The sequence below is a fragment of the Coregonus lavaretus genome (genome assembly GCF_964263955.1).
Source record: "Coregonus lavaretus genome assembly, chromosome: 32".
Taxonomy (NCBI): Eukaryota; Metazoa; Chordata; class Actinopteri; order Salmoniformes; family Salmonidae; genus Coregonus; species Coregonus lavaretus.
Window position 1 is genome coordinate 29,681,720 of NC_140019.1, and position 26,956 is coordinate 29,708,675.

At 46.3% G+C, this 26,956-nt stretch overlaps 1 protein-coding gene across 1 annotated transcript; it reads left to right on the forward strand.

Annotated features, from left to right (window-relative positions):
- Positions 1–3,685: 3,685 nt before the first annotated feature.
- LOC311107237 (uncharacterized protein) lies at positions 3,686–13,391 on the forward strand (the record flags this gene model as incomplete). Its single annotated transcript, XM_084149721.1, has 6 exons — positions 3,686–3,728; positions 3,994–4,338; positions 4,856–5,197; positions 12,809–12,925; positions 13,073–13,122; positions 13,260–13,391. 6 exons carry the CDS (start codon positions 3,686–3,688, stop codon positions 13,389–13,391), a joined length of 1,029 nt encoding a protein of 342 aa, XP_084005847.1.
- Between the last annotated feature and the right edge of the window lie 13,565 nt (positions 13,392–26,956).

The following is a 26,956-nucleotide window of genomic DNA, read 5'->3' on the forward strand; positions in this document are numbered from 1 at the left end:
AGACCTCGCTTGTATCCTCTATGACCGATGGCATTTGATCTGAACCACGTAACAAAAAAACCCTAAGATCAATGTACGCGCCCCCGCGGAAATCTAATTAACATAATACAAATATTCCCATAAAAATCTGTCAATTTAAGCTACAGATATCCACCGCATCCGCCTATGTAACACTTCTGCATCTGCGGTGAAAGGTGACAGAGCTAGAGAAGTGTTTGTCAGACCATGAGACATCCTGAAAATTGGTCTTCTCACAATAACGTCTGTGCCATCCGAACGGTTTGGCCTACATTAACTATTATGACCTCTTTATGGAAAGATGAGAATCTCACAAACACTGTGGTGTTACACGTTTTGCTCTACTACCCCCACAAGCGTCTTGGGACTCGTCTGAAGTCGGTACAGCCGATCTGACAACTTCTGTCTGTAGTTTGCTATGACCCCTCTATGGAAAGATGAGATTCTCACAAACACTATGGTATTCTCCGTTTTGCTCTACTACCCCCACAAGCGTCTTGTGACTAATCTGAAGTCAGTACAGCTGATCTGACAACTTCTGTCTGTAGTTTGGGCTACATACTGCTATGACCCCTCTTTGTAAAGATGAGACTCTCACGTACATTCCGGTTGTTTTTCTCTAGGATGCCCACAGGCCTCACAAGACTTGTCTGAATGTACCCCGGTACCAGTTGGAAAAATGCATTGAAGTATATATGGAGACCGGTGGAGGCTGCTGAAGTCAGGATGGCTCATGTAACTGGCTGAAAACGAGTGAATGGAATGGCATCAAACACATGGACCCATGTGTTTGATATATTTGATACCATTCCACTCATTCCTCTCCTGCCATTACCACGAGTCTGTCCTCCTGCATTGGAGACTGTTTAGTGATAAATACATGTAAAGATCTTTCTGATATCTCTCAGATGTAGGTAAGACACTTAAGAACAAACTTTAGCATTTGGTGGGACTATCTGTTGTACCATTTAGTGAATCTGTTATTCAATGTGTTCATATGGGCTAATAGCAGTAAGGCCAAAAATAATTTGGCAGTTTCTGAATATTATATTGTGAGTTGTTATATTCAAATAATGGTCGCTCATGTAGGAGAGTGCTTGTAGTTTACGGAAGTGCATTATGTTAAAAGACATTCTGGGATTCAATTCAAGTTAATGATATATAGAAATTGATTCTTAAATAATATACTGTAGCTTATAGATGTCACATGAGCTTGTTTTACACCATTGTTTGTAAATAATGTTATTGTAAACAAACACTGTATAGCATCAAAACATGGTTAAACTATAATTGTGTTATCATGGAAGGTCAGTCTGTGTTACATTTCGTCAGCACTATCCCTTAGCTGTTTATCAACATAAGTGGTGGGGGGGGGTCACTTTGTTGTTTTTTCTCATCTTGGATTCATCCCTTCAAACGATATTATCAATATTGTATTATTTTATTTTCTATTGTATAAAGCATCAATGCCGGCCCGTCCTGTAGTAATTGCACTGGGAGTGACATCAGTTTGTGTGTCTTTGTGATTGTAGTCATTATCATCTGCAACAGAAATACAAAGCCAGAACGTGAACATTGTAAAGGTGAGCTCTAAAATATTGCCAATTGTTGGGCACCAATTTTCTGATTAATGTGGTGTATAGTGAGACATTTCTAGTCAATCATCTTGCATCTAAGTGAGATCTGCTTCATTTGGACTTTTGTTATTTTAATCCATGGAAACAGTGAGTACCTCTCAGCGAATCAGATGTGACTCCATGTTTCTTATGGTCTGAGAGTCCTTTAGGTGCCTTTTGGCAAACTCCAAGCAGGCTGTCTTGTGCCTTTTACAGAGGAGTGGCTTCTTTCTGGTCACTCTACCATAAATGCCTGATTGGTGGAGTGTTGCAGAGATGGTTTTCCTTCTGGAAGGTTCTCCCATCTCCAGAGAGGAACTCTGGAGCTCTTTCAGAGTGACCATCGGGTTCGTGGTCACCTCCCTGACCAAGGCCCTTCTCCCCCGATTGCTCAGTTTGGCCGTGTGGCCAGTTCTCGGAAGAGTCTTGGTGGTTCCAAAATTCTTCCATTTACGAATAATGGCCACTGTGTTCTTGGGGTCCTTCAATGCTGCAGAAATGTTATGGTACCCTTCCCCAGATCTGTGGCTCGACACAATTCTGTCTCGGAGCTCTACAGACAATTACATCGACCTCAAGGCTTGGTTTTTGCTCTGACATGCACTGTCAACTGTGGGACCTTATATAGACAGGTGTGTATCTTTCCAAATCATGTCCAATCAATTGAATTTACCACAGGTGGACTCCAGTCAAGTTGTAGAAACATCTCAAGGATGATAAATGGAAACAGGATGCACCTGAGCTCAATTTCGAGTCTCATAGCAAAGGGTCTGAATTATTTATTTATTATACATTTGCAACATTTCTCAACCTTTTTTTGCTTTGTCATTATGGGGTATTGTGTGTAGATTGGAGAGGGGAAAACATGATTTAATCCATTTTAGAATAAGGCTGTAAAGTAACAAAATGTGGAAAAAGTGAAGGGGTCTGAATACTTTCCAAATGCACTGTATGTGTCAGTACTGTTAAGAAGAATTTAATGATCTAGTTCAGTCATCTCTTTTTATAATACTTTGTTTATATACCATTTATAACAATGTATATATATTTCAAATGTCGTTTTTGACGAAAAAATTGAGATTTATAACCCTAATTCATGAAGATTCATTTGAACTTGTATCACAGAATGAACTCAAACTTCATAAATCTGTGAATATGTATATTTGGTAATATATTTGGTATTTCTCTTTGCATCCAATATATATATATATATATATATATATATATATATATATATATTTTTTATTGAATATGTTAAGAGTCTCACACGTGTCAGTAAATGTAAACAATCTGCATTTGTATTTGACCCTATAATGTTACAAAATATTAAAATTCATATTAAAACCTTTTATTTTTTTGAGTCACACTCAGCATTAAAGGGGATTTTCAGGATTTTACAACTTCATGTTAGATGGTTCCTCACCGTGAAAGTAGTCTATGTGTCAATACAAAATGTAATCCATTGGTCGGTTTTCTCTAAACAGGATATACAGACTTCAGCTAAATTTGAGCCACAGCTAGCTAAACATCTATGGGAATGATAGGGGCAATTTTCATGCAATTTTCATGGCCAAATACACTCCATATTTGGTTTGATGCTCTTAAAGGTGATTGTTCCATAAAAGAACACTGCACACTTGCCCTATCACTTCCATTGATTGTTAGCTATCGGTGGCTAAAGTTAGCGTGAATTTGTAGTGGCTGTTTCCCAGACACAGATTAAGCCTAGTCCTGGACTAAATAGCTCTTTCAATGGAAAATATTTTTAGTCGTGATCTAGGCTTAATCTGTGTCTGGGATATATGGCATCACTAGGCAATATCTTGCTGTAAAATAGGCCAACAAATTAGTGCACGCCATAAATCTTTAGATTGTATTCAGTACATGGCTGAAAAAGGGTGGAAATGTTACACAGGAAGTGATGCATGTCTTTCCCCTAACCAATCAAGTCATTCTTAGATTTTAAACAGCCCACAATTATTTTCATTTAGTCAGTCATTCATAGTAACAAAGAAAAACAGTTGTTAAAGCTACAGTCAGTCCATATCAAGATGATCAGAATCTACCTTCTTTGGGGACTTCTCTCTCAAATGTGTAAGTGCATGTCCTAATCTCAACTAGTATTTTACTGAACAGTAAAATAGAAAATCAGTAAAGAATAACACTATCTTATTGGAAAGTCATATCTAAAGGTAATGAAATATATTCCGTTTGGACAGCAATGTGACCGATATAGCATCATGCAATTTGAATTGCAGTAGTTTGATGACTTAATAAAAAAAATACTATGTTATTCATAGGCTGAAAATTGTCCATTTCCATTTCAAATTGACATCTGATAACATTCACATTTTGGCAGACCTGATTCAGACTGAAGATGCTCCTCAACCAATACCAGTGACTACACGTCTATTTGGAGACACTGTATCTTTGCCATGTCCCAAAGCGGAATCTCAACATTTCCTGTACTGGTACAGACAAACTGTTGGCCAACTGCCCAATCTTGTTGCTTCTGTATCCTATGGATCAGAACCTGTACTTAAAGGAGAGTTTAAGAACCCACGTTTCAAAGTGGAGGAATCTGAATATGTGTATAATCTCATTATCAGAAATATCAGCACATTAGATGAGGCAACATACTTTTGTGGAATAGGGACAATGTATGGGATGAACTATGGAAATGCAACATTTTTGGCTGTGAAAGGTAATTTAATTTAAATTGTGTATTTCAATGTTCACCAAGTGTTTTTGTATATTGCTATACATACAGTAGATGCACACTGCCATGTGTTGTAGATGTTCAGAAAAATTATAGACAATCTGGCTGCAGTATGCAAAGAAAGTGGATATTCATGGATAAGTGTCATAATGATCAAATGTAAAGACAACTCGTCATTTTTGTAGACAGGTTTTTGAAATGACAACGTTACGGTATAGGTAGCAAAAGAGTGTAGAAACGGCAGCTAACTAACTAAACAACTCTTAAGCTGGCTAGCTAAGCATCTTGAATGACTGTGGGGCAAATAAATTAGAATAATTACTGACAAATAAAGAAAACGTTTACAGTTAATTAGCAACCGCACCACTATTTTCTAGCAAACAAAACCCTGTATCCAAAACCGCCATGTGCCTAAAGGAATGTATACTATTTAAAATTCTATGACGTCTCAACTTTACAAGCTTATGAATAATTATTTTCTCAATACAATTACACAATATAGGACACAATCACCTTACAGTGGTGCAGCGACCAGTTTCTGATCCAGTCCATCCAGGAGACTCTGTGACTCTACAGTGTACAGTACTCTCTGAGACCTGTACAGGAGAACACAGTGTGTACTGGTTCAGAGCCGGATCAGGAGAATCCCATCCAGGAGTCATTTACACCCCTGGGAACAGGAGTGATGAGTGTAAGAAGAGCCCTGAGACTCCCTCTCCTACAAAGAGCTGTGTCTACAGCCTCTCCAAGAACAACCTCAGTCTCTCTGATGCTGGGACTTACTACTGTGCTGTGGCCACATGCGGGGAGATCCTGTTTGGCAACGGAACAAACCTAAGTATTGGTAGGTTATGAATATTATGAGTTATAGTGTCGAAATGAGAGGATAATGTTTAGAAATATTTAAGTGGTGAATATACACTGAGTGTACAACTCATTAAGAACATCTTCCTAATATTGAGTTGCACCGCCTTTTGCCCTCAGAACAGCCTCAATTCATCGGGGCATGGACTCTACAAGGTGTCGAAAGCATTCCAAAGGGATGCTGGCCCATGTGGACTCTGATGCTTTCCACATTTGTGTCAAGTTGGCTGGACGTCCTTGGTGTGGTGGATAATTCTTGATACACACGTGAAACTGTTGAGCGTGAAAAACCCAGCAGCGTTGCAGATCTTGACACACTCAAACCGGTGCGCCTACCCCATTCAAAGGCAATAATTTTAAAAAATCACCCTCTGAATGGCACATAAACACAATCCATGTCTCAATTGTATCAAGGCTAAACAATCGTTATTAACCTGTCTCCTCCCCTTCATCTACACTGATTTGAAGTTGATTTAACAAGTGACATCAATACGGGATCATAGCTTTCACCTGGATTCACCTGGTCAGTTTGTCATGGAAAGATCAGGTGTTCATAATGTTTTGTACAGTCATTGTATAGCACAGTGGTTGAGGTCTATGTGCCTTTTGCTATAACAGTATTCTCATCATTGACCAGAAATGAATGTTCAGCTGTAAATTCTTAGATGCTGTTAACAAAATACAACTTGCTGATAGTTATGAATAACTAATTTAAAGAAATATAAACTATAAACTATAACTAATATTTTATCAAATCTCTCCTTCAATCCATGTCTTTTATATGATAATGATAACAATTGTATTTAATGTGTATAGCAGTTTTTAATAGAAAAATAATCTCAAAACGTTAAAAAGCAAAACAAAATGACAAACACAACAAATATAAATTGAGATGATGGAGATGGAGATTGAATGTCCCTAGTCAGATTAGGATGATGGAGATGGAGATTGAATGTCCTTAGACAGATTAGGATGATGGAGATGGAGATTGAATGTCCTTAGTCAGATTAGAATGTGGATATGGAGATTGAATGTCCCTAGATAGATCAGAATGATGGAGATGGAGATTGAATGTCCTTAGACAGATTAGGAAAAGGGAGATGAAGAAGTTTGGGTTGGAAAGGCAGGATATAGATGAAGAGAGAGCCCCTCATCAGAGCACCACACCTGCTTCTCCTGCATTCACTTCCTCCATAGAAGCCGATCCTTTACGTAGGTACTGGTCTTCCATTACCAAAAAGGTAGCAACCACCTGGGTGATGCCACGGCTGTTGAAAAGCGCTTGAAAAGTCACTGCAAATAAACACTTATTAGGAACAGTCCCCGATCCTCCTCTACCATCTCCAGAAGGGTGATATATATCTCTCTTACTATTTTATTTTAATATAATGTCACGGTTCAGACAGACGACCAGAGGACCACAATTGCGTCACACCAGAAAGTTTATTAAACTTAAGGGAAAAGGGAAGTAGGGAGTGAATGAAGGCTCCAGGGGTAACAGGGATCCCGTCCAATGCGCTGGGTCTGTGCCCCCCCCAGTGGCAGCGGTGCGTCCTATGAAGCCGGTGGTGGGTGGTCCAGAAGTCCTGGGGGGGGGGAGACACAGACACAACAGGGCGGAATGAAACAAGGCAGCAGTACAGTTCAAGGGAAATCCAAAATACGTAGTAGCAAGGCAGAAGGCTGGTCAGAGTTACCGGGATTGAAGAGTAGTCAGGAGTCGTAATGGCAGAAGCAGGTCTGGATCTCCTGAGGCAGAAGAGTATCCAAAAAACAGGCAGGTCCGGGGTCACAAAACCAGGGTGAGCCAGAAGCGCGAGCAAACAGGTTCCGGGTGTGAGCTTTGCAGACGATCTGACACCGGAGAGCTGAAAGACAGGGCCTTAAATACTGGGAGAGGTAGTGGGTAATGCAGCGCAGCTGGCAGAGTAATTAGAGCAGAGCAGAGCAGGGACAGGTGGAGCTAGTTAGGCTGAGTAGAGAGAGTGGTGAGCAGAGTGGAAGACAATTAAGGTGGTAACCCGGTGGAGTGAGAGGCCCATGACAGAACCCCCCCCCCAAGGGACGGCCCCAGAAGTCCCAAGAGCAACACCACGCCGGGCGGGAGGAGGGGAGCCGGAGGAGGGCTAGAACTCCTCCGAACGGTCCGAGTGAACGTCCTCATCCTCGGAGGAAGCCGGAGGGCCGTGGTCGGGAGATGGGACAGGTCCCGAGACAGGATCAGGCACAGGACAGGAAGCCGAGCGGGCAGGACGGTTAGGGACCCCTCTGGGGCGGCCCCTACGGATTGCAGGTTGATCAGGATGCCGTTGGTGGAAAGCGGTGATGAGAGTCCTATCCACAATCCGACTAGCTGGCACCCAGGTCCTTTCCTCAGGTCCATAGCCCTCCCAGTCAATGAGGTACTGGAGACCCCTACCCCTCCGTCTGGACCGAAGCAGGCGGCGGACGGTGTAAACCAGACCACCATCGACGAGCCGTGGAGGAGGAGGACCAGGCGCAGCAGGGACCAGCGGACTCTCATGGATGGGCTTAATCTTAGACACATGGAAAGTGGGGTGCACCCTCAGGGAATTAGGCAGTTGGAGCCGGACAGCAGTTGGGCTAATCACTCTTATGATAGGGAATGGGCCAATGAACCGAGGTGCCAGCTTCTGCGACTCCACCCTGAGTGGCAGGTTCTTCGATGACAACCACACCCTTTGACCAACATGGTAGGTGGGAGCAGGAATTCTCCGACGGTTGGCCCCGGTAGTGTAGCTGGCAACGGATCTGAGGAGTGTGGCTCGGGCTTGTGACCAGGTGCGGCGACATCGACGGGCAAAAGCAAGTGCAGATGGGCAAGTAACCTCCTCTTCCTGGCTGGCAAATAGAGGAGGCTGGTATCCATAAACACATTGGAAAGGGGACATACCGATGGCAGAGCAGGTCAGAGAATTGTGTGCGTACTCCACCCATGTCAATTGCTGCGACCAGGAGTGGGGGTTGCGTGAAGTCATGCATCGCAGTGCCTTCTCGAGCTCCTGATTAGCCCGCTCTGACTGCCCATTGGATTGGGGATGGAATCCGGAAGTCAGACTGACTGTGGCTCCCAGCAGGTGACAGAACTCCTTCCAAAAAGCGGAGGAGAATTGTGGACCACGGTCAGAAACTACATCCTTTGGCAGTCCGTGGATCCGGAAGACGTGTTCCAGGACCACCTGGGCGGTCTCCTTGGCGGTTGGGAGCTTGGGGAGGGGAATGAAGTGTGCCATCTTGCTGAAACGGTCAACGATGGTGAGAATGACGGTCATGCCCCTTGAAGGGGGCAGCCCTGTGACAAAGTCAAGGGCGATGTGAGACCAGGGACGTCTGGGCACAGGCAGGGGCTGCAGCAATCCGGCTGGGGGCTGGCAGGACGACTTGTGTTGGTTGCAGATGGGGCAGGCTTGGACGAATTCCCGTACATCCTTCCTCAGAGAGGGCCACCAGAACCTCTGGGCGAGCAGGTTGTAAGTGCGGGTGGAGCCAGGGTGACAAGCTAGGCGGGAGTCATGTCCCCACTGAACGACCTGGGACCTCAGGTCTTCGGGGACAAAAAGGCGGTCAGCTGGGCAAGTGCTGGGACCTGGCTGGTTACGGAGAGCCTCCAGCACCTGTTCCTCAACAGCCCAGGTCAGAGCTGCAACGATGCAGGGACTTGGCAGAATCGACACAGGGTCCTTGGAGGGGGTGTCATCCTTCTGGAATTGACGGGAGAGGGCGTCTGGCTTGGTGTTGCGTGATCCAGGCCGGTATGACAGAGTGAAATTAAACCTGGTGAAGAACAGGGCCCAGCGGGACTGCCTGGAGTTCAACCGTTTGGCCGTGCGGATGTACTCCAAGTTCTTATGATCGGTCCAAACGAGAAATGGAATGGTGGACCCCTCCAGCCAGTGACGCCACTCCTCCAAGGCAAGCTTCACAGCCAGCAGCTCACGGTTCCCTATGTCGTAATTGCACTCAGAGGGGGACAACCGACGTGAGAAAAAGGCACAGGGATGGAGCTTCCTATCCTCCGCAGCCCACTGAGAAATCACAGCACCAACTCCCACATCCGAGGCGTCCACCTCCACAATGAATTGCCGGTCCACATCAGGCATCTGGAGGATGGGAGCGGAGGTGAACCTCACCTTGAGGGTACTGAAGGCCTTGTCGGCTGCTGGGGTCCAGGTGAAGGGTTGCTTGGTGCTGGTTAGAGCAGTGAGAGGGGCAGCAACGGTACTGTAGTTCCGGATAAACTTCCTATAGAAGTTAGCAAACCCCAGAAACTGTTGCAGCTTCTTTCTGTTCTCCGGAACTGGCCATGAAGTGACTGCTGATACTTTGGCAGGATCCATTTGGATACTTCCCTCTGCCACTATGTACCCCAGGAAGGCCACTGTCTTGACGTGAAACTCACATTTCTCTGCCTTGGCGTAGAGGGAATTCTCCAGAAGACGATGAAGGACTTGCTGGACATGGCGGGTGTGTTCAGACAGGTTTCTGGAGTAGATTAAGATGTCATCCAGGTAAACGAAGACAAACTTGTTTAACATGTCCCGCAGTACATCATTCACTAGAGCCTGGAACACAGCAGGAGCATTGGTGAGGCCAAAAGGCATAACCAGATACTCGTAGTGGCCTGTTGGTGTATTGAATGCGGTTTTCCATTCATCTCCCTCCCGGATCCGCACTAGGTGGTAAGCGTTTCTGAGATCCAACTTGGTAAAAACAGTGGCTCCCTGGAGCAACTCAAAAGCAGAGGTGAGCAGAGGCAGAGGGTAACGGTTTTTCACTGTGATGTCGTTGAGTCCCCTGTAGTCGATGCAGGGGCGAAGAGATCCGTCCTTCTTCCCCACAAAGAAGAAGCCAGCACCAGCAGGAGATGAAGATGAACGGATTAATCCTGCGGACAGAGAGCCATTGATGTAGTCCTCCATGGACTTTCTTTCAGGAGCAGACAACGAATAAAGACGACCCTTTGGAGGAGCTGTTCCAGGGAGGAGGTCGATGGCACAGTCGTACGGTCGGTGAGGGGGCAGAGATGTGGCTCTTGCTTTGTTAAACACCTCTCTGAGACCATGGTAGCATTCTGGGACATTGGAGAGGTCAGGAGCGGAGTTAGTAGGTACTGGCCGAGGGGGTAGTGCGGCAGCAAGCAGGCAGGTTCGGTGGCAGTCCTCTCCCCACTCCCTGATCACCCCGGTCACCCAGTCGAGCTGAGGGTTGTGCCGGCGGAGCCATGGGTAACCCAGGATGAGGGGTTGGCCTGGAGAGGGGAGCAGGTGAAACTGGATAGTTTCTTGATGGTTTCCGGACAGACCCATCGAGACCGGGGCCGTGACATGAGTGACCGATCCGAGTAAGTGTCCGTCCAGTGCCCGGGCAGGAATAGGAGGTGTCAAACGGAGGTTCTCCAGTCCCAGTTGGCGTGCCAGCTTGATGTCCATTATGTTGGCTTCGGCGCCAGAATCCACCAGAGCAGCCAGGGTGTGAGTAGAGTCAGAGAGGCGGAGGTGAACTTGCAGCAGGGGTTTGCGGTCGGAGGACTGGATGGTCATTGAACTCAACCGGACTCCCTCTATGCCCGGTGAGCTTCGGCCCTTTAAAGGGCAGGTTACCACACGATGTCCATCACCTCCACAATAGAGGCAGAGGTTTGAGGTGAAGCGGCGCTGGCGCTCTGCAGGAGTGAGAGAGGCTCGCCCAATCTCCATAGGCTCAGACTGATCAAGCTGACCTGGGTGAGTGGCAGTAGATGACAGGAGCCCAGTCGGATCTCTCCGAATGCCGGTAGTAGGTGGACCTTGGCGCCCCCTCTCACGACGACGGGTCTGTATCCTTCTGTCGATCCTGACAGTCAGTGCGATGGCTTCATCAAGAGTGGAAGGCAGTTCATGGGAGACCAACTCGTCCTTGATATAGTCAGCCAAACTATGGAAGAACGCGTCCACCAACGATGGTGTGTTCCAAGAACTTCGTCTAGCCAGGGTTCGGAAGTCGATGGAATGGTCTGCGACTGTACGTCTGCCTTGTCGAATACTGAACAGTTCACGAGACGCCTCTGCGGTGGGTGAATCCAGGTCAAACACCTTCAGCATCTCCTCAGCAAACAGGTCGAAGGTTGCACATGCGGGGGTTTGACGTTCGAACTCTGCTGTTCCCCAGAGTCGAGCTCGGCCCGTCAGGTGAGTGATGGCATACCCAACTTTAGCCCCCTCCGTGGCGAAGGTCCTTGGCTGCAAGGAGAACTGAAGTCGGCAGCTAGTCAGGAATGGCCGGACCTGGGTTGAATCGCCGTTGAACCGCTCGGGGTTTCCAATCTTGGGTTCCGGAGCAGCGGCTGCAATGACCGGGGCAGGTAACTCGGGGGCAGGGCTGGTGGGCAGACTGGCTGGGGTAAGGTTGGTGAGGAGTTGAATGATCATGGCGAGTTGTTGTTGCTGCTGCTGGAACTGCTGCTCATGCTCATCGGTTTCCATGTCGGGGAAAGTGTGCGCTGAGTCCATAATGGTCAGATCGTACTGTCACGGTTCAGACAGACGACCAGAGGACCACAATTGCGTCACACCAGAAAGTTTATTAAACTTAAGGGAAAAGGGAAGTAGGGAGTGAATGAAGGCTCCAGGGGTAACAGGGATCCCGTCCAATGCGCTGGGTCTGTGCCCCCCCCAGTGGCAGCGGTGCGTCCTATGAAGCCGGTGGTGGGTGGTCCAGAAGTCCTGGGGGGGGGGAGACACAGACACAACAGGGCGGAATGAAACAAGGCAGCAGTACAGTTCAAGGGAAATCCAAAATACGTAGTAGCAAGGCAGAAGGCTGGTCAGAGTTACCGGGATTGAAGAGTAGTCAGGAGTCGTAATGGCAGAAGCAGGTCTGGATCTCCTGAGGCAGAAGAGTATCCAAAAAACAGGCAGGTCCGGGGTCACAAAACCAGGGTGAGCCAGAAGCGCGAGCAAACAGGTTCCGGGTGTGAGCTTTGCAGACGATCTGACACCGGAGAGCTGAAAGACAGGGCCTTAAATACTGGGAGAGGTAGTGGGTAATGCAGCGCAGCTGGCAGAGTAATTAGAGCAGAGCAGAGCAGGGACAGGTGGAGCTAGTTAGGCTGAGTAGAGAGAGTGGTGAGCAGAGTGGAAGACAATTAAGGTGGTAACCCGGTGGAGTGAGAGGCCCATGACATATAAAGGTGATATATATATCTCTTACTATTTTATTTTAATATAAGGGTGATATATATCACTCATACTATTTTATTTTAATATAAGGGTTGTATATATGTCAATTATTATATTATTTGAATATAAGGGTGGTATATATCTCTCTTACTATTTTATTTTAATATAAGGGTTGTATCTATCTCTTTCACTATTTAATTTTATTATAAGGGTGGTATATATCTCTCTTACTATTTTATGTAAATACAAATGTGGTATATATCTCTCTTACTCTATTAATTTATTTTAAGGTTGTATATCTCTCTTGCTATTTCATTTTAATATTTGGGTGGTATATATCTCTCTTATTATTTTATTTGAATATAAGGGTGGTATATATTGACTCTTATTATTAAATGTTTTCTTCCTTTTAGAAAGATCTCTGGATAATGTAGTCATTGGACTGGGAGTGACATCAGTTTTCTTTGTCATTGTGATCATTATGCTCGTCTTCAGCAGAAATACAAAGCCAATTTGTGAACATTATAAAGGTGAGTTCTTTGGTATTTCAAACTGTAGTTGAACACCTAATACATTTTACGATTAATACACAATACTTGTCACCATGTATATTATCTCTGACTTTTACCTATCTTGACTTTTGTCATGTTGATGCTTGTTTTTATTCATGTTAACAGTGAGTGTTGCACAGCATGGACATGACAACTCAACCACCGAGCGTGATCAGGTAAATAAATACAATTGTTATAATCTTGGCCTGTTGGTAGATGATTTGTAATATGATACTGAATACACCAATTACCTGACTACTATTATTATTATGACTACATTTATTTATTTTTAAAAAATGATGATGATTCACAGGCTCAAGATGGAGTTACGTTGAATTATGCTGCATTGAATTTCTCTGAGAGGAAAACTAAAAGAGGAAGAAAGAAGAGAGAGTCACCACAGGAGAGTGTGTACTCTGATGTCAGGTACTCAGACTGGGACTGAACGTTGTTTATGTGCAGAGGAATGGGTGTAGTTTGGTCAATAAACTATCTTTAATATAGATGTATATAATGTATTCAGACAGTCATAACATTTTATCCTCACTGATACTATAATGTATAATATAAATAGCTTGTTCTTCTAGGAGTGTTCTCTGTCAGAGCACCACTGTTATGGAACGGCTTGTCCTGTCAGGTAGAGGGCCAGAAACCATTGAGGTCATTAAATCAAGCAGGAAAATCTACCTTTTAGCTTGGCCTTTAATCTTAATCTGTGATTGTATTGTTATTTTAGACTTCCTTAGTGATTCTATGTTCTCCTCTTGTATCGTATCTCTTGTATCTCAGCCCATTGTTTAGACATACTGTTTAACTGTGAGCCAACTAAGTGGCTTTGTGCTTAGTGACCACCCTGAGATTAGAAGGTTGAGGGTTTGATCCCCGGTCGAGTCACACCAATTACTAAAAAAATAGGACCGAATGCCTCTCTGCTTGGCACCCAGCTTAAAGGAGATTGATTTGGTTAAATGTCCTGTCCAGGAGGTGTACTTGAACATCAAGCTGCCTTCTGCTATAGAACCAGGAGATAGGCTTCTGCCCCTATGAGCCGTTCTGACTCAGACAAGGATTGCTTACTTACGTATTGTTCTACTGTAAAGTTTGTTGCAATTTAAATGTTTTTCAAAAAAAATTAGAGTTGATCAGCCCCAGTCATTTTTCTCTATTTGCAATAATGTATAATTGTATTATTGTTTTATTTTTCTTGTTTTAATCATTTTTCCTAAATGTATGATTGTTGTGGTATTTACTGTAAGCCATGAAACAAACAATAAGATAGCATAACTTCTTAAACATTGCATATAATGTAGGTTAATTACGTTCTACAGTATTTCTTGAGATTCATCAGCATACTGTATTTATAGCTGTAATGTACCAGCATGTACCAGTAGCGCTGTGTCGAATCATCAAACCAATTTATCATTAAATATTGTCTGATTCATAACATTATTTACAATGGAGCTTTTAATAATGGTACAAAGGGTGATTTACACAACTGTCATCAAAGGACAACTCTTTGAAATTGACTACAAATTAAACATACTGCAAATGTATTCACTCTTGATTTCTGAAATAATCAAGGAAACAAAAAAGCACGAGCCAGACACTGTATATGGGATTGGTTAGGAACTCTGGGAATTATACTCCTTTAAACTGTAGAAAACAAACTGTAATCGCTGTCCATAAAAAAAGATTGCTTGTTTCTGTCAGGTTGCAACTTCCAATGGTGGACCGACTGAATGCTCTCACTGTTCTTTCATTTCTTTCTCCTGGTTCCAGTTGTCTTGTTGGTAAAGGTCACTGCAGTGTATTGTAGCCAGTCACCCTGAGAAGAAACATGGAGAAAAAAACAAAAATTCCTAACATGAGTGAATAATTCCCACAAGGCTTTGTTACAGAACAGTAGAGTGGCATAGCAGGCATCTCAAATTGCTGGTCTCAGTAAAACATATAGCATTGATGTTGATCATTAAGTAAGATAGTAGTCACATACCTTTTTGTAAGCTAGTATTTGCACCTGTTGACCCAACTGGTCAGCATTGTGAATGCCGTCAAAGATTTGTAGAGAAGTGTCATCTGTTTCCATAGCAGAATTCATTGAAATAATTAGAAAATCATTAGAAGAAAATCAACCTTCATAAAATAAAGCAACAACAACATATTGTGATTTATCCAGATACAGCTGGATTAGTAAAAGTGCATATGAGTGAGAAAAGTACCAAGAATGGTGCCTGCATAACAGTATGGTGCCTGCATAACAGTATGGTGCCTGCATAACAGTATGGTGCCTGCATAACCGTCACGATCGTTTACGGACGAGACGGACCAAGGCGCAGCGTGATATGCATTCATGTTTATTGACGACTAAACACACGACAAAACAACAACCGAAACGTGACGTCCAAGGTAGACAAATAACATACCTCACACGGAACAAGATCCCACACCCCACTAGTGCCAACAGGCTACCTAAGTATGGTCCCCAATCAGAGACAACGAGCTACAGCTGCCTCTGATTGGGAACCACCCTGGCCAACATAGATCTAAACGATCTAGAAACTAACATAGACAAACCCAACACAGAAAAATACACACCCTGACTCAACAAATACATGTCCCTAGAGTCAGGGCGTGACAGTACCCCCCCCCCCCCAAAGGTGCGGACTCCGACCGCGCCACATAAACCTAACAGGGTAGGGGCCGGGTGGGCATTCCGCCTCGGAGGCGGATCCGGCTCCGGGTGTGACCACCACTTACTCTCCACCTCCCCGTTGTGCCCCTGGTCTGGTCTGGACCTTGGCGCGCTGCTTCCTCTCTCCTTCCTCCCACGAAGTACCACGCCCTGTCTGGACCCTGGTGTGGGAGACCCCGAACCTGGAGAGGGGCTGACGTCTGGGTCTGGACTGGAACCGCTGACTGGAGCTGGACCCGACGATGGTGGATCGAACTGCTCTGGCTCCGGCATGGAGCCACTGACCGGAACTGGATCAGGCACCGGTGGAACGGACTGCTCTGGCTCCGGAGTGGAGCCGCTGACCGGAGCTGGACTGGACCCCGGTGGAGCGGATTGCTCTGGCTCCGGAGTGGAGCAGCTGACTGGTGCCGGACCAGGCACCGGTGGAACAGGCACAGGCCGTGCCGGACTGGACACACGCACCACTGGCTTGGTGCAGGGAGCAGGAACGGGCCGGACTGGGCTGACGACGCACACCACTGGCTTGGTGCGGGGAGCAGGAACGGGCCGTACCGGACTGGCGACGCGCACCACTGGCCTGGAGCGGGGAGCAGGAAAGGGCCGGACTGGGCTGACAACGCGCACCACTGGCTTGGTGCGGGGAGCAGGAACGGGCCGTACCGGACTGGCGACGCGCACCACTGGCCTGGTGCGGGGAGCAGGAACAGGCCGGGCCGGGCTGGCGACGCGCACCACTGACTTGGTGCGAGGGACAGGAACAGGCCGGACCGGGCTGGCGATGCGCACCACTGGCTTGATGCGAGGAGCAGGAACGGGCCGAACCATTCTGGGAACACCCACCACTGGCTTAGTGTGGGAATCAGGAAAAGGGCGGACCGGAATAGCGACACGCACCACTTGATTGGTGCGAAGAGCGGGACTGGGTTCCTTCATTAACCCCCGCTCCTTCTGCTGCCTATCCAGCTCCTCTCGCCGTGCCTCTACACTTTCCTTCTGTTCCCTCTGAACCAATGACCCCCTTAATCTGGCGGCCTCCTCTGCTAAACGGCTGAACCGCTCTATCGCGGCCTCCTACTGCCTCGTCGTCCACAGCGTGAGCCCCCCCCTAATTTTTTTTTTTGCTTGTCTCTCCCCCGTGATCATGGCCTCCATCCCTCTTGCCAGACTCTCGCTCATCTCCTCCCAAGTCCATCCTCTCTCCTCGTCACACTGCTTGATCCAGGATTGGTGGGATCTTCTGTCACGATCGTTTACGGACGAGACGGACCAAGGCGCAGCGTGATATGCATTCATGTTTATTGACGACTAAACACACGACAAAACAACAAACGAAATGTGAGTCCAAGGTAGACAAATAACATACCTCACACGGAACAAGATCCCACACCCCACTAGTGCCAACAGGCTACCTAAGTATGGTCCCCAATCAGAGACAACGAGCTACAGCTGCCTCTGATTGGGAACCACCCTGGCCAACATAGATCTAAATGATCTAGAAACTAACATAGACAAACCCAACACAGAAAAATACACACCCTGACTCAACAAATACCAGTCCCTAGAGTCAGGGTGTGACAATAACAGCATGGTGCCTGCATAACAGCATGGTGCCTGCATAACATCATTGTCCCTGCATAACAGTATGGTGCCTGCATAACAGTATGGTGCCTGCATAACAGTATGGTGCCTGCATAACAATATGGTGCCTGCATAACAGTATGGTGCCTGCATAACAGCATGGTGCCTGCATAACAGTATGGTGCCTGCATAACAGTATCGTGCCTGCATAACAATATGGTGCCTGCATAACATTCCGTCAGTAGAGGATACCTGCTTGTTCTTTAAAAGTGCTTTCCTCTCCATCTTAAATAAGCATGCCCCATTCAAAAAATTCAGAACTAAGAACAGATATAGCCCCTGGTTCACCCCAGACTTGACTGCCCTTGACCAGCACAAAAACATCCTGTGGCGTACTGCATTAGCATCGAACAGCCCCCACGATATGCAACTTTTCAGGGAAGTTAGGAACCAATATACACAATCAGTAAGGAAAGCAAAGGCTAGCTTTTTCAAACAGAAATGTGCATCCTGTAGCACTATCTCCAAAAAGATTTGGGACACTGTAAAGTCCATGGAGAATAAGAGCACCTCCTCCCAGCTGCCCACTGCACTGAGGTAGGAAACACTGTCACTACCGATAAATCTATGATAATCGAACATTTCAACAAGCATTTGTTACGGCTGGCCATGCTTTCCACCTGGCTACCCCTACCCTTCCATCAGCTCTGCACCCTCCGCTGCAACTTGACCATGTCCCCCCTGCTTCTCCTTCACCCAAATTCAGACAGCTGATGTTCTGAAAGAGCTGCAAAATCTGGACCCCTACAAATCAGCTGGGCTAGACAATCTGGACCCTTTCTTTCTAAAATTAGCCGCAAAAATTGTCGCAACCCCTATTACCAGCCTGTTCAACCTCTCTTTCGTATCGTCTGAGATCCCCAGAGATTGGAAAGCTGCCGCGGTCATCCCCCTCTTCAAAGGGGGTGACACTCTAGATCCAAACTGTTACAGACCTATATCCATCCTGCCCTGCCCTTCGAAAGTATTTGAAAGCCAAGTTAACAAACAGATCACCGACCATTTTGAATCCCACCGTACCGTCTCCGCCATGCAATCTGGTTTCCGAGCTGGTCATGGGTGCACCTCAGCCACGCTCAAGGTCCTAAACGATATTATAACCGCGATCGATAAAATACAGTACTGTGTAGCCGTCTTCATCGACCTGGCCAAGGCTTTCGACTCCGTCAATCGCCACATTCTTATTGGCAGACTAAATATCCTTGGTTTCTCAAATGACTGCCTCGCCTGGTTCACCAACTACTTCTCAGATAGAGTTCAATGTGTCAAATCGGAGGGACTGTTGTCTGGACCTATGGCAGTCTCTGTGGGGGTGCCACAGGGTTCAATTCTCGGGCCGACTCTAGTCTCTGTGTGTATCAATGATGTCGCTCTTGCTGCTGGTGACTCTCAGATCCACCTCTACGCAGACGACACCATTTTGTATACATCTGGCCATTCATTGGACACTGTGTTAACAAACCTCCAAACGAGCTTCAATGCCATACAGCACTCCTTCCGTAGCCTGCAACTGCTCTTAAACACTAATAAAACTAAATGCATGCTCTTTAATCGAACACTGTTTGCACCCGCCCGCCCGACTAGAATCACTACTCTCGGCAGGTTTGACTTTGAATATGTGGACAACTACAAATACCTAGGTGTCTGGTTAGACCATAAACTCTCCTTCCAGACTCACATTAAGCATCTCCAATCCAAAGTTAAATCTAGAATCGGCTTCCTATTTCGCAACAAAGCCTCCTTCACTCATGATGCCAAACATGCCCTCGTAAAACGGACTATCCTACCGATCCTTGACTTCGGCGATGTCATTTACAAAATAGCCTCCAACACTCTACTCAGCAAATTGGATGTAGTCTATCACAGCGCCATCCGTTTTGTCACCAAAGCCCCATATACTACCCACCATTGTGACCTGTACGCTCTCGTTGTCAGAGCAGCTTACCGATGACTGCACCTGTACACATCCCATCTGTAATTAGCCCACCCAACTACCTCATCCCCATATTTATTTTGCTAATTTGCACCCCAGTATCTCTATTTGCACATCATCTTCTGCACATCTATCATTCCAGTGTTAATACTAAATTGTAATTATTTTGCACTATGGCCTATTTATTGCCTTACCTCCTTAACTTACTAAATTTGCACACACTGTATATAGATTTTCTATTGTGTTATTGACTTTACATTGTGTTTATCCCATATGTAACTCTGTGTTGTTTATTGTTTTTATCGCACTGCTTTGCTTTATCTTGGCCAGGTCGCAGTTGTAAATGAGAACTTGTTCTCAACTGGCTTACCTGGTTAAATAAAGGTGAAAAAAATTAAAATAAAATAAAATGGTGCCTGCATAACAGCATGGTGACTGCATAACAGCATGGTGCCTGCATTACAGTATGGTGCCTGCATAACATCATGGTGCCTGCATAACAGTATGGTGCCTGCATAACAGTATGGTGCCTGCATAACAGCATGTTGGAAATGTGTGAGGAAGTTGACACAATGTCAGAGATATGTAAAGATAAAAGTAACAGGAAATTAGAGCACTTGACTTGTAATCAGCTCACACTCTTTGAATAGCTGCTCTGAGCTTATTTTCTCTAGACAGGTTGCTGAGGACACTAATAAATCAAACAAACATTTATTAGACTACAGGAAAATATTCAAAGAAGTCTTTTTTTTATCGATTTGTGTACATAGGAACTACATTATTTAAAAAACGAAATGGTTGAACTGTTAATAACCTCCTATCATGATGATTTGGATAAATATCATTTAATTAATTAATAGTTTAAAATTCAATGTTTCATGTAGTCAAAAAAAATCCAATTATTGCACCAATTATTCAATTATTGCACCAGTTATTAAATTATAGCACCAGTTATATTAAATTACAGCACCAGTGCAATACTCACCATTTGTTTCCTTTTGACTTGAGTAGATAAAGAACAGTAAAACAGCATTCAATATCAATGCTCCACACAGACCAATACAAACTGGAACCAGGGCATTACAGTCCATCCCAACTACAAACACATGGGGAAAATTATAACAATCAACTGAAAACATATTTTTATGATTGGACAAAATAATAATAGTGAACAATGAACAACAGGAACTTCAACCATTTAAAAGGCTGCATTGTAGGTTCCATATAAACCGCAAATATCGTAGTAGGCATTTTAATTGATTGTTGAACTCTATTTATGATAATGCTTCAATGTAAATCAGTTCTAAGGTTACTAGGCTTCTTCCCATCTGATCATTTACATGAATAGTGGTCATAAAAGTACCTTTGTCATCCAGTTTTGTTCCGTTGCCAAACAGGATTTCCCCACATGTGGCCACAGCACAGTAGTAAGTCCCAGCATCCAAGGGACTGAGGTTGTTCTTGGAGAGGTTGTAGACACAGCTCTTTGTAGGAGAGTCTCAGGGCTCTTCTTACACTCATCTCTCCTGTTCCCAAGGGTGTAAATGACTCCTGGATGGGATTCTCCTGATCTGGCTCTGAACCAGTACACACTGTGTTCTCCTGTACAGGTCTCAGAGAGCACTGTACACTGCAGAGTCACATTGTCTCCTGGGTGGAATGGGTCAGACATTGGCCACTGTACCACGGTCTTGTAATCAGACCTCTGGTGATTCTTACCTAAATGGTACATTTATGGTTTCATGTATATCAATCTGAAACAACACTTTCTAAAATGCACATGAATGTATAAAACCACACAGACACATAGAAAACATATGAAGATGTAAGAACCCTGAACAAAAAAGAAAGGGCATTAATATCTTCTCATTACCTTTTAATACTAAAACAGTCCCATTGATAAAGTTGACTTCATAGTCTATCCTATGGACACAATAGTAAATGGCTTGATCCGTTGGTTCCATCTTTGGGATCGTGAGACGATATATCCCGTCAGCTTGAGCCTTCTCCACACTAAGATGTGAATTGTTAAATTCCTTGTGCAGATCAGGCCTTGACTGATTTTTCTGCATCCTTGCAACAACCTGAGGAATTTCCCCTGTTACGTGCTTGAACCAGAACATGTTTCCCTCATTGAATACTTGCTTTGAGAAAACACAGTAGAGAGTCACAGGGTCACCAATTTGAACCCCCTGAACTTGAACATGCCGCTGAACATTGTTGCATTGTGTCACATCTAAAAATGCAAAAAACGATTTAAAAGGTTAATGAGAAGAACTAGGACTGAAGGACTGAAGAAAGCTAAACAGTATCAGAAAACCTATAAAGACAATTTCCCCCTCAATTTCTTACATTGTGAACTGAACATAATCACAATATGGATAGATAAGTCAAGGTAGGAATTGCAAAACTTACATATTGTACTGAAAAGTACCACAACAACCCTGATTCTGATCATCGTGGTGTGTAGCTCCAACTTCAGGTTAGTCCTCTGACTGGCGGATAAATGCTTGAAATAAGTATGTACCAATAAGCAGGTCTGATGTCAAAGACCTACCCGATAGGCTGGTGGAAAAAATCTAACACAACACTTCCTGTTACATTTTCCAACTTGCAACAGTGTTTTTGGTTACCCAAACACCTACAGTGTTTCATTTAGGCCACTATTCTGGTATTTGCTAAATTTGCTGCAACATCTCAATGTATCTATTATATAGAGGCCTGCCACTCTTTCCTGAAGTGCTTTACAAGAGGGTAATGGCAAATAGGCTTCACTGCTATTTGTACAGCTTTCAGATAATGTTATGCCAAAGGTAGTCACTGCCAATAGTTTTGTGAAGGGGAATAGCCAACCAAAAGTTCTCAACTTTGTGAGCTCATTGTCCCTTTATTGTCCAGGTAATATAATAACCATGATGGCACAACAACAACCCTAGTGTTATCTTTTGTCAGAAATTACACCTAGTTAAAGGTAATTGTTTCCCGCCTCATTCTCACAAATGTATCTCACTTTTTACGAAGTTTTTCATTCACCCAGTGACGCTGACCACGGGCGTTGTGCGATTTATTTCCGAAGTTAGAGACGATTGAGAAAACCTCAAACCCAACTTTTAGAACAACATAATATACTATAATATTATAACAATTGATTTAAGAGTTTGTAATTTGGGAATGTTTTCTTGGGTTGCTCTAAGTTAGTATTATATGCGTTTCTGGCATTGACAAATAAGTGCTACACTCCCTTTAATAAGATGATTCAGGTAAAATATTTAAAAAATATACCTTAAAAAAATAAATATATATTTGTATTAAGTCTTTTTTGGGGGTTAAAATAAGCAAAATGATCAGCCCATGACGTAAGATAATTTAGCTTGGTCAGAAAAAACAAGCGAAAAACCAAATTTTAAGGGAATAATCAATAGAAGATATTTAGGCTTGCTTAGAGTTCACTTTTTGCAGTGTCAACATATGTGTAATTGGCACGTTTCTATGTTTTGCAGTAAAAAAGATAGAGGCGGCGACGATGGAAGTCCCAAATTAGGTTGGGGTCCAGAACGTCCCCAGCCGGAACCCAGCTCCTCTCCTCAGGACCATACCCCTCCCAGTCCACCAGGTAATGGAGCCGTCCCCCACGGAACCTGGAGTCCAGCAGGTGCCTCACCGCATACGCCGGACTCCCGTCAATGTCCAGGGGCGGAGGAGGCGTACACCGGGGGACGGCATCCGCAAGAGGACCAGGAACCACCGGCCTGAGGAGAGACACCTGAAAAGTGGGTGAGACACGGTAGTGAGGGGGATGGAGCAGCCGGTATGATACCTCATTTATCCGCCGGAGGACCTTAAACGGCCCCACAAACCAGGTGCTCAGTTTCTTGCAGGGCAGGCAGAGAAGGAGTTTTTTTGTGGACAGCCAGACACGATCCCCAGGCTGGAATACAAGGGCCTCACTGCGGTGGCGGTCGGCTTAGTCCTTCTGCCGACGAATGGCCCTCTGGAGATGGACATGGGTGGTGTCCCAGACTTGTCCGGCCCTGTGGAACCACTCGTCGACAGCGGGCGCTTCGGTCTGGCTGGGTGTTCAAGGGGCCAGGGCCGGCTGGTACCCCAGGATACACTGTAAGGGAGTGAGCCCCATGGAGGAGTGAACGATGGAGTTCTGGGCATATTTTGCCCAGGGAAGAAACCTCACCCACTCACCCTGCCGGTCCTGACAGTGGCAACTAAGAAACCTCCCAAGATCCTGGTTCATGCGCTCCACCTGCCCATTCGACTGAGCCCTATACCCGAAAGTGAGGCTGGCTGTGGCCCTGATCTTCTCCAGGAAACCTTCCACACTCGGGAGGTGAATTGGGGGCCACAGTCCGAGACGATGTCCTCCGGAAGACCATAATGCCGGAAGACCTGTTGGAGCACGACCTCAGCGACCTGGAGAGCAGAAGGAAGACAGTTAGTGGCAAAAAATTGCATGATTTGGTGAACCGATCTACGACCACCATGACTGTGGTGAAGCCTTCAGAACGTGGAAGGTCGGTGACAAAGTCTATGGACAGGTGTGACCAAGGTCGCTGAGGCACTGGGAAAGGAACTAGTTTGCCTGCCGGGGCGGTCCGAGGTGTCTTCGTTTGGGCACATATGGAACAGGAGTTGACATAGTGGGAGACATCAGAAGCCAAGGTGGGCCACCAGTATTTTGGGGCTAGAGAATGCAGGGTGCGCGTAATACCAGAGTGCCCTGCCATAAGGGTAGTGTGCGCCCAGATCAGCAGGCGGTCACGGATACTGGTGGGTACATACACGCACCCCGGAGGGGCGTTGGCAGGCGCTGGGTCCTCCTGAGCCGCCAGGCGGATGTCTTCGTCCACATCCCAAATGACAGGTGCAACGATGAGAGACGAGAGCAGGATAGGACCCCCCAGATCCTTCCTTTCTCCGGTATGGAGCATCCTGGAGAGTGCGTCGGCCTTCACATTCTGGGATCCTGGGCGGTAGGATAGAATGAATTGGAAGCGAGTGAGAAATTGGGCCCACCTGGCTTGACGAGTGTTCATCCGTTTCGCTGCCGTATGTTCTCCAAATTCCGGTGGTCAGTAAGAATCCGTAATGGATGGACTTCGCCCTCCAGCCAGTGTCTCCATTCCTCCAGAGCGAGGACCACCGTCAAAAGCTCCCTGTCTCCAACTCCATAGTTCCTCTCTGCGGGGGTAAGCTTTTTAGAGAAAAAGGCACAGGGATACATTTTCTCTGGCTTACCGTGCCGCTGGGAGAGGACCGCACCCACGCCCTCCTCCGATGCGTCCACCTCCAGGATGAAAGGACGAGAAGGATCTGGGTTTTTAGGATGGGCGCTGTGGTGAACCTCTCCTTCAGCCTCTTGAAGGCAGCGTCAGCATCAGGGTTCCAGGCCAGCTTCTGAGGCCCACGAAGGGGGAGAAATTTGCATTTCTCCCCCTTCACCTACAGGCTGTGTTCCCGGAGATGGAGTAGGACAGCTCGGACATCCCTGACGTGCTCCTCGAATGTACCCGAGTAGATCAGGATATCGTCGATGTACACCACCACATGTCTACTTGGCATGTCCCGGAACACATCATTTACGAAGGACTGGAACACAGAAGGTGCATTGGCGAGGCCGTAGGGCATGACGCAGTATTCATAGTGGCCTTAGGTAGTGCTGAATACCGCCTTCCACTCGTCTCCTTCCCGGATTCGGATCAGGTTGTAGGCACTCCTCAGGTCCAACTTGGTAAAGTACCGGGCCCCTCGTAGCTGCTCGATGGCCGACAGAACCAGAGGGAGGGGGTACCGGTACTTGGTGGTGACTGCGTTCAGCCCCCTGTAGTCAATGCATGGTCTCAGTCCTCTGTCTTTTTTGGGCACAAAGAAGAAGCTGGTGGAGGCAGGATAGTTAGAGCATCTCATGAACCCCTGTTTCAGGGTCTCCGCCACATACTTCTCCATGGCCTCAGTCTCCACCATGGAAAGGGGGTAAATGCGACTCTTCGGGGGGTGTTGTCCCTCCAGCAGGTCAATGGCGCAGTACCAGGGCCTGTGAGTAGGGAGACACGTAGCCTTTAATGAAGAGAAGACATCGGAGAGATCTGCGTACTCACGTGGAATGTTGGGCTGGAGGGCGGACTCCGGACTCTCCACTGACGTGGAACAACAAACCACCAGCATGCAGGTCTTCCGGGATGAGGTGGACCAGGCTGTGATCCTCTTGGTGCTCCAATTGATGGTGGGATTGTGTAGTCTGAACCAGGGCAATCCCAAGACGATCCGGTGAAGGGGTGACGTTACGATGTGGAATGACAGCTCCTCATGGTGCTCCGGTAGTTTGTGAATGGTGATGGTGATGGGGAGAGTGACGTGCGCAATGGTGCATAATCCTAGGGGTTTACTGTCCAGTGAAGTGATGTATAGCGGAGATAGCAGTGGCACGGTGGGCAACCCCCATTCAGAGACCAGCTCCGTATCTATAAGGTTCCCCGCTGATCTGGAATCTATCATTGCAGTAGAAATGGAAGAGAAGGAATAACCAGTCACCGTTATGGGAACTAAAAACAATGGTTTTGTGATAGGAGCTGACGTAACACTTACGGAGCGGTGAAAGGAGTCATATCGCCTAGATAGGGAGCCACCAGGAGATCTGTTGTCCATGGTGGTGTAGGGGGTGCTGCTCACCTCCATGGGTGATGACTCGGATGCAGGGCGGCTTCCATAGCTCAGATAGGGGTGAGCGTCGAGGCTCCGGAAGGTGTTGGGAACGCCGTCTCCCTCTCAACATGTCGTCAAGACGGATGGACGTGGTGATGACGGTATCAAGGTCCATCTCGTCGTCCCGACATGCAAGTTCCATCTTGATGTCCTCCCGTAAGCCTCTCCTGAAGACCGTGCGCAGAGCACGCTCATTCCAGCCGGAAGACGCCGCCACCGTGCGAAAGCTCAGAGCGTACTCGGACGCGGGCCCCTCTCTCTGTGGTAGATGGAGGAGATGCTCACCCCCATCCTTTCCCTCCGTGGGATGATCAAACATCTCCCTGAACCGAGAGAGGAAGATGGGGTAGGGAAGCGCCACTGCCTCCTCTCCTTCCCAGACTGCCGTGGTCCAATCCAGCGCCTTTCCTTTAAGGAGCGAAATCACCAGCGCCATCCTGGCTTGGTCAGATGGATAAGCCCCAGGCTGACGCGCCAGATAAAGTGAAACCTGTAGCAGGAAGCCGCAACATATAGTAGTTTTACCGTCAAAGCGCTGGGCAGATTTTGCAGAGTTTGGAGCACTTCCTGCATTGTGATGAGGTAGCCCTGCCTGCATCTTTTAAACCCAATGTCACCCTCAGACCAGGAGGGAATTTCCTCTTGGTCAAATGCAGGGTTTCTTAAACTATAGGTCGGGACCAAAAGTGGGCCCCGGGCATGTGAGAGGTGGGTCGCAAGTTATGAGAATACATATATAATCACACACTATTTCTTCTTGATTTGGGTCGTTGGAGGACAATTTGGGTCACGATAGTACGGTCAATTTCTAATTTGGGTCTCGAGCTGAAAAAGTTTAAGAAATGGTCTCGACGTTGGTTTCCTGAGCGGTCCCCTGGTTACTGCCTGTTTAGCCTGGCACTTGAGAGCTTTAAGGAAATCAACCCAGTCTACGTAAATGATCCCAGACCTCGCTTGTATCCTCTATGACCGATGGCATTTGATCTGAACCACGTAACAAAAAAACCCTAAGATCAATGTCCGCGCCCCC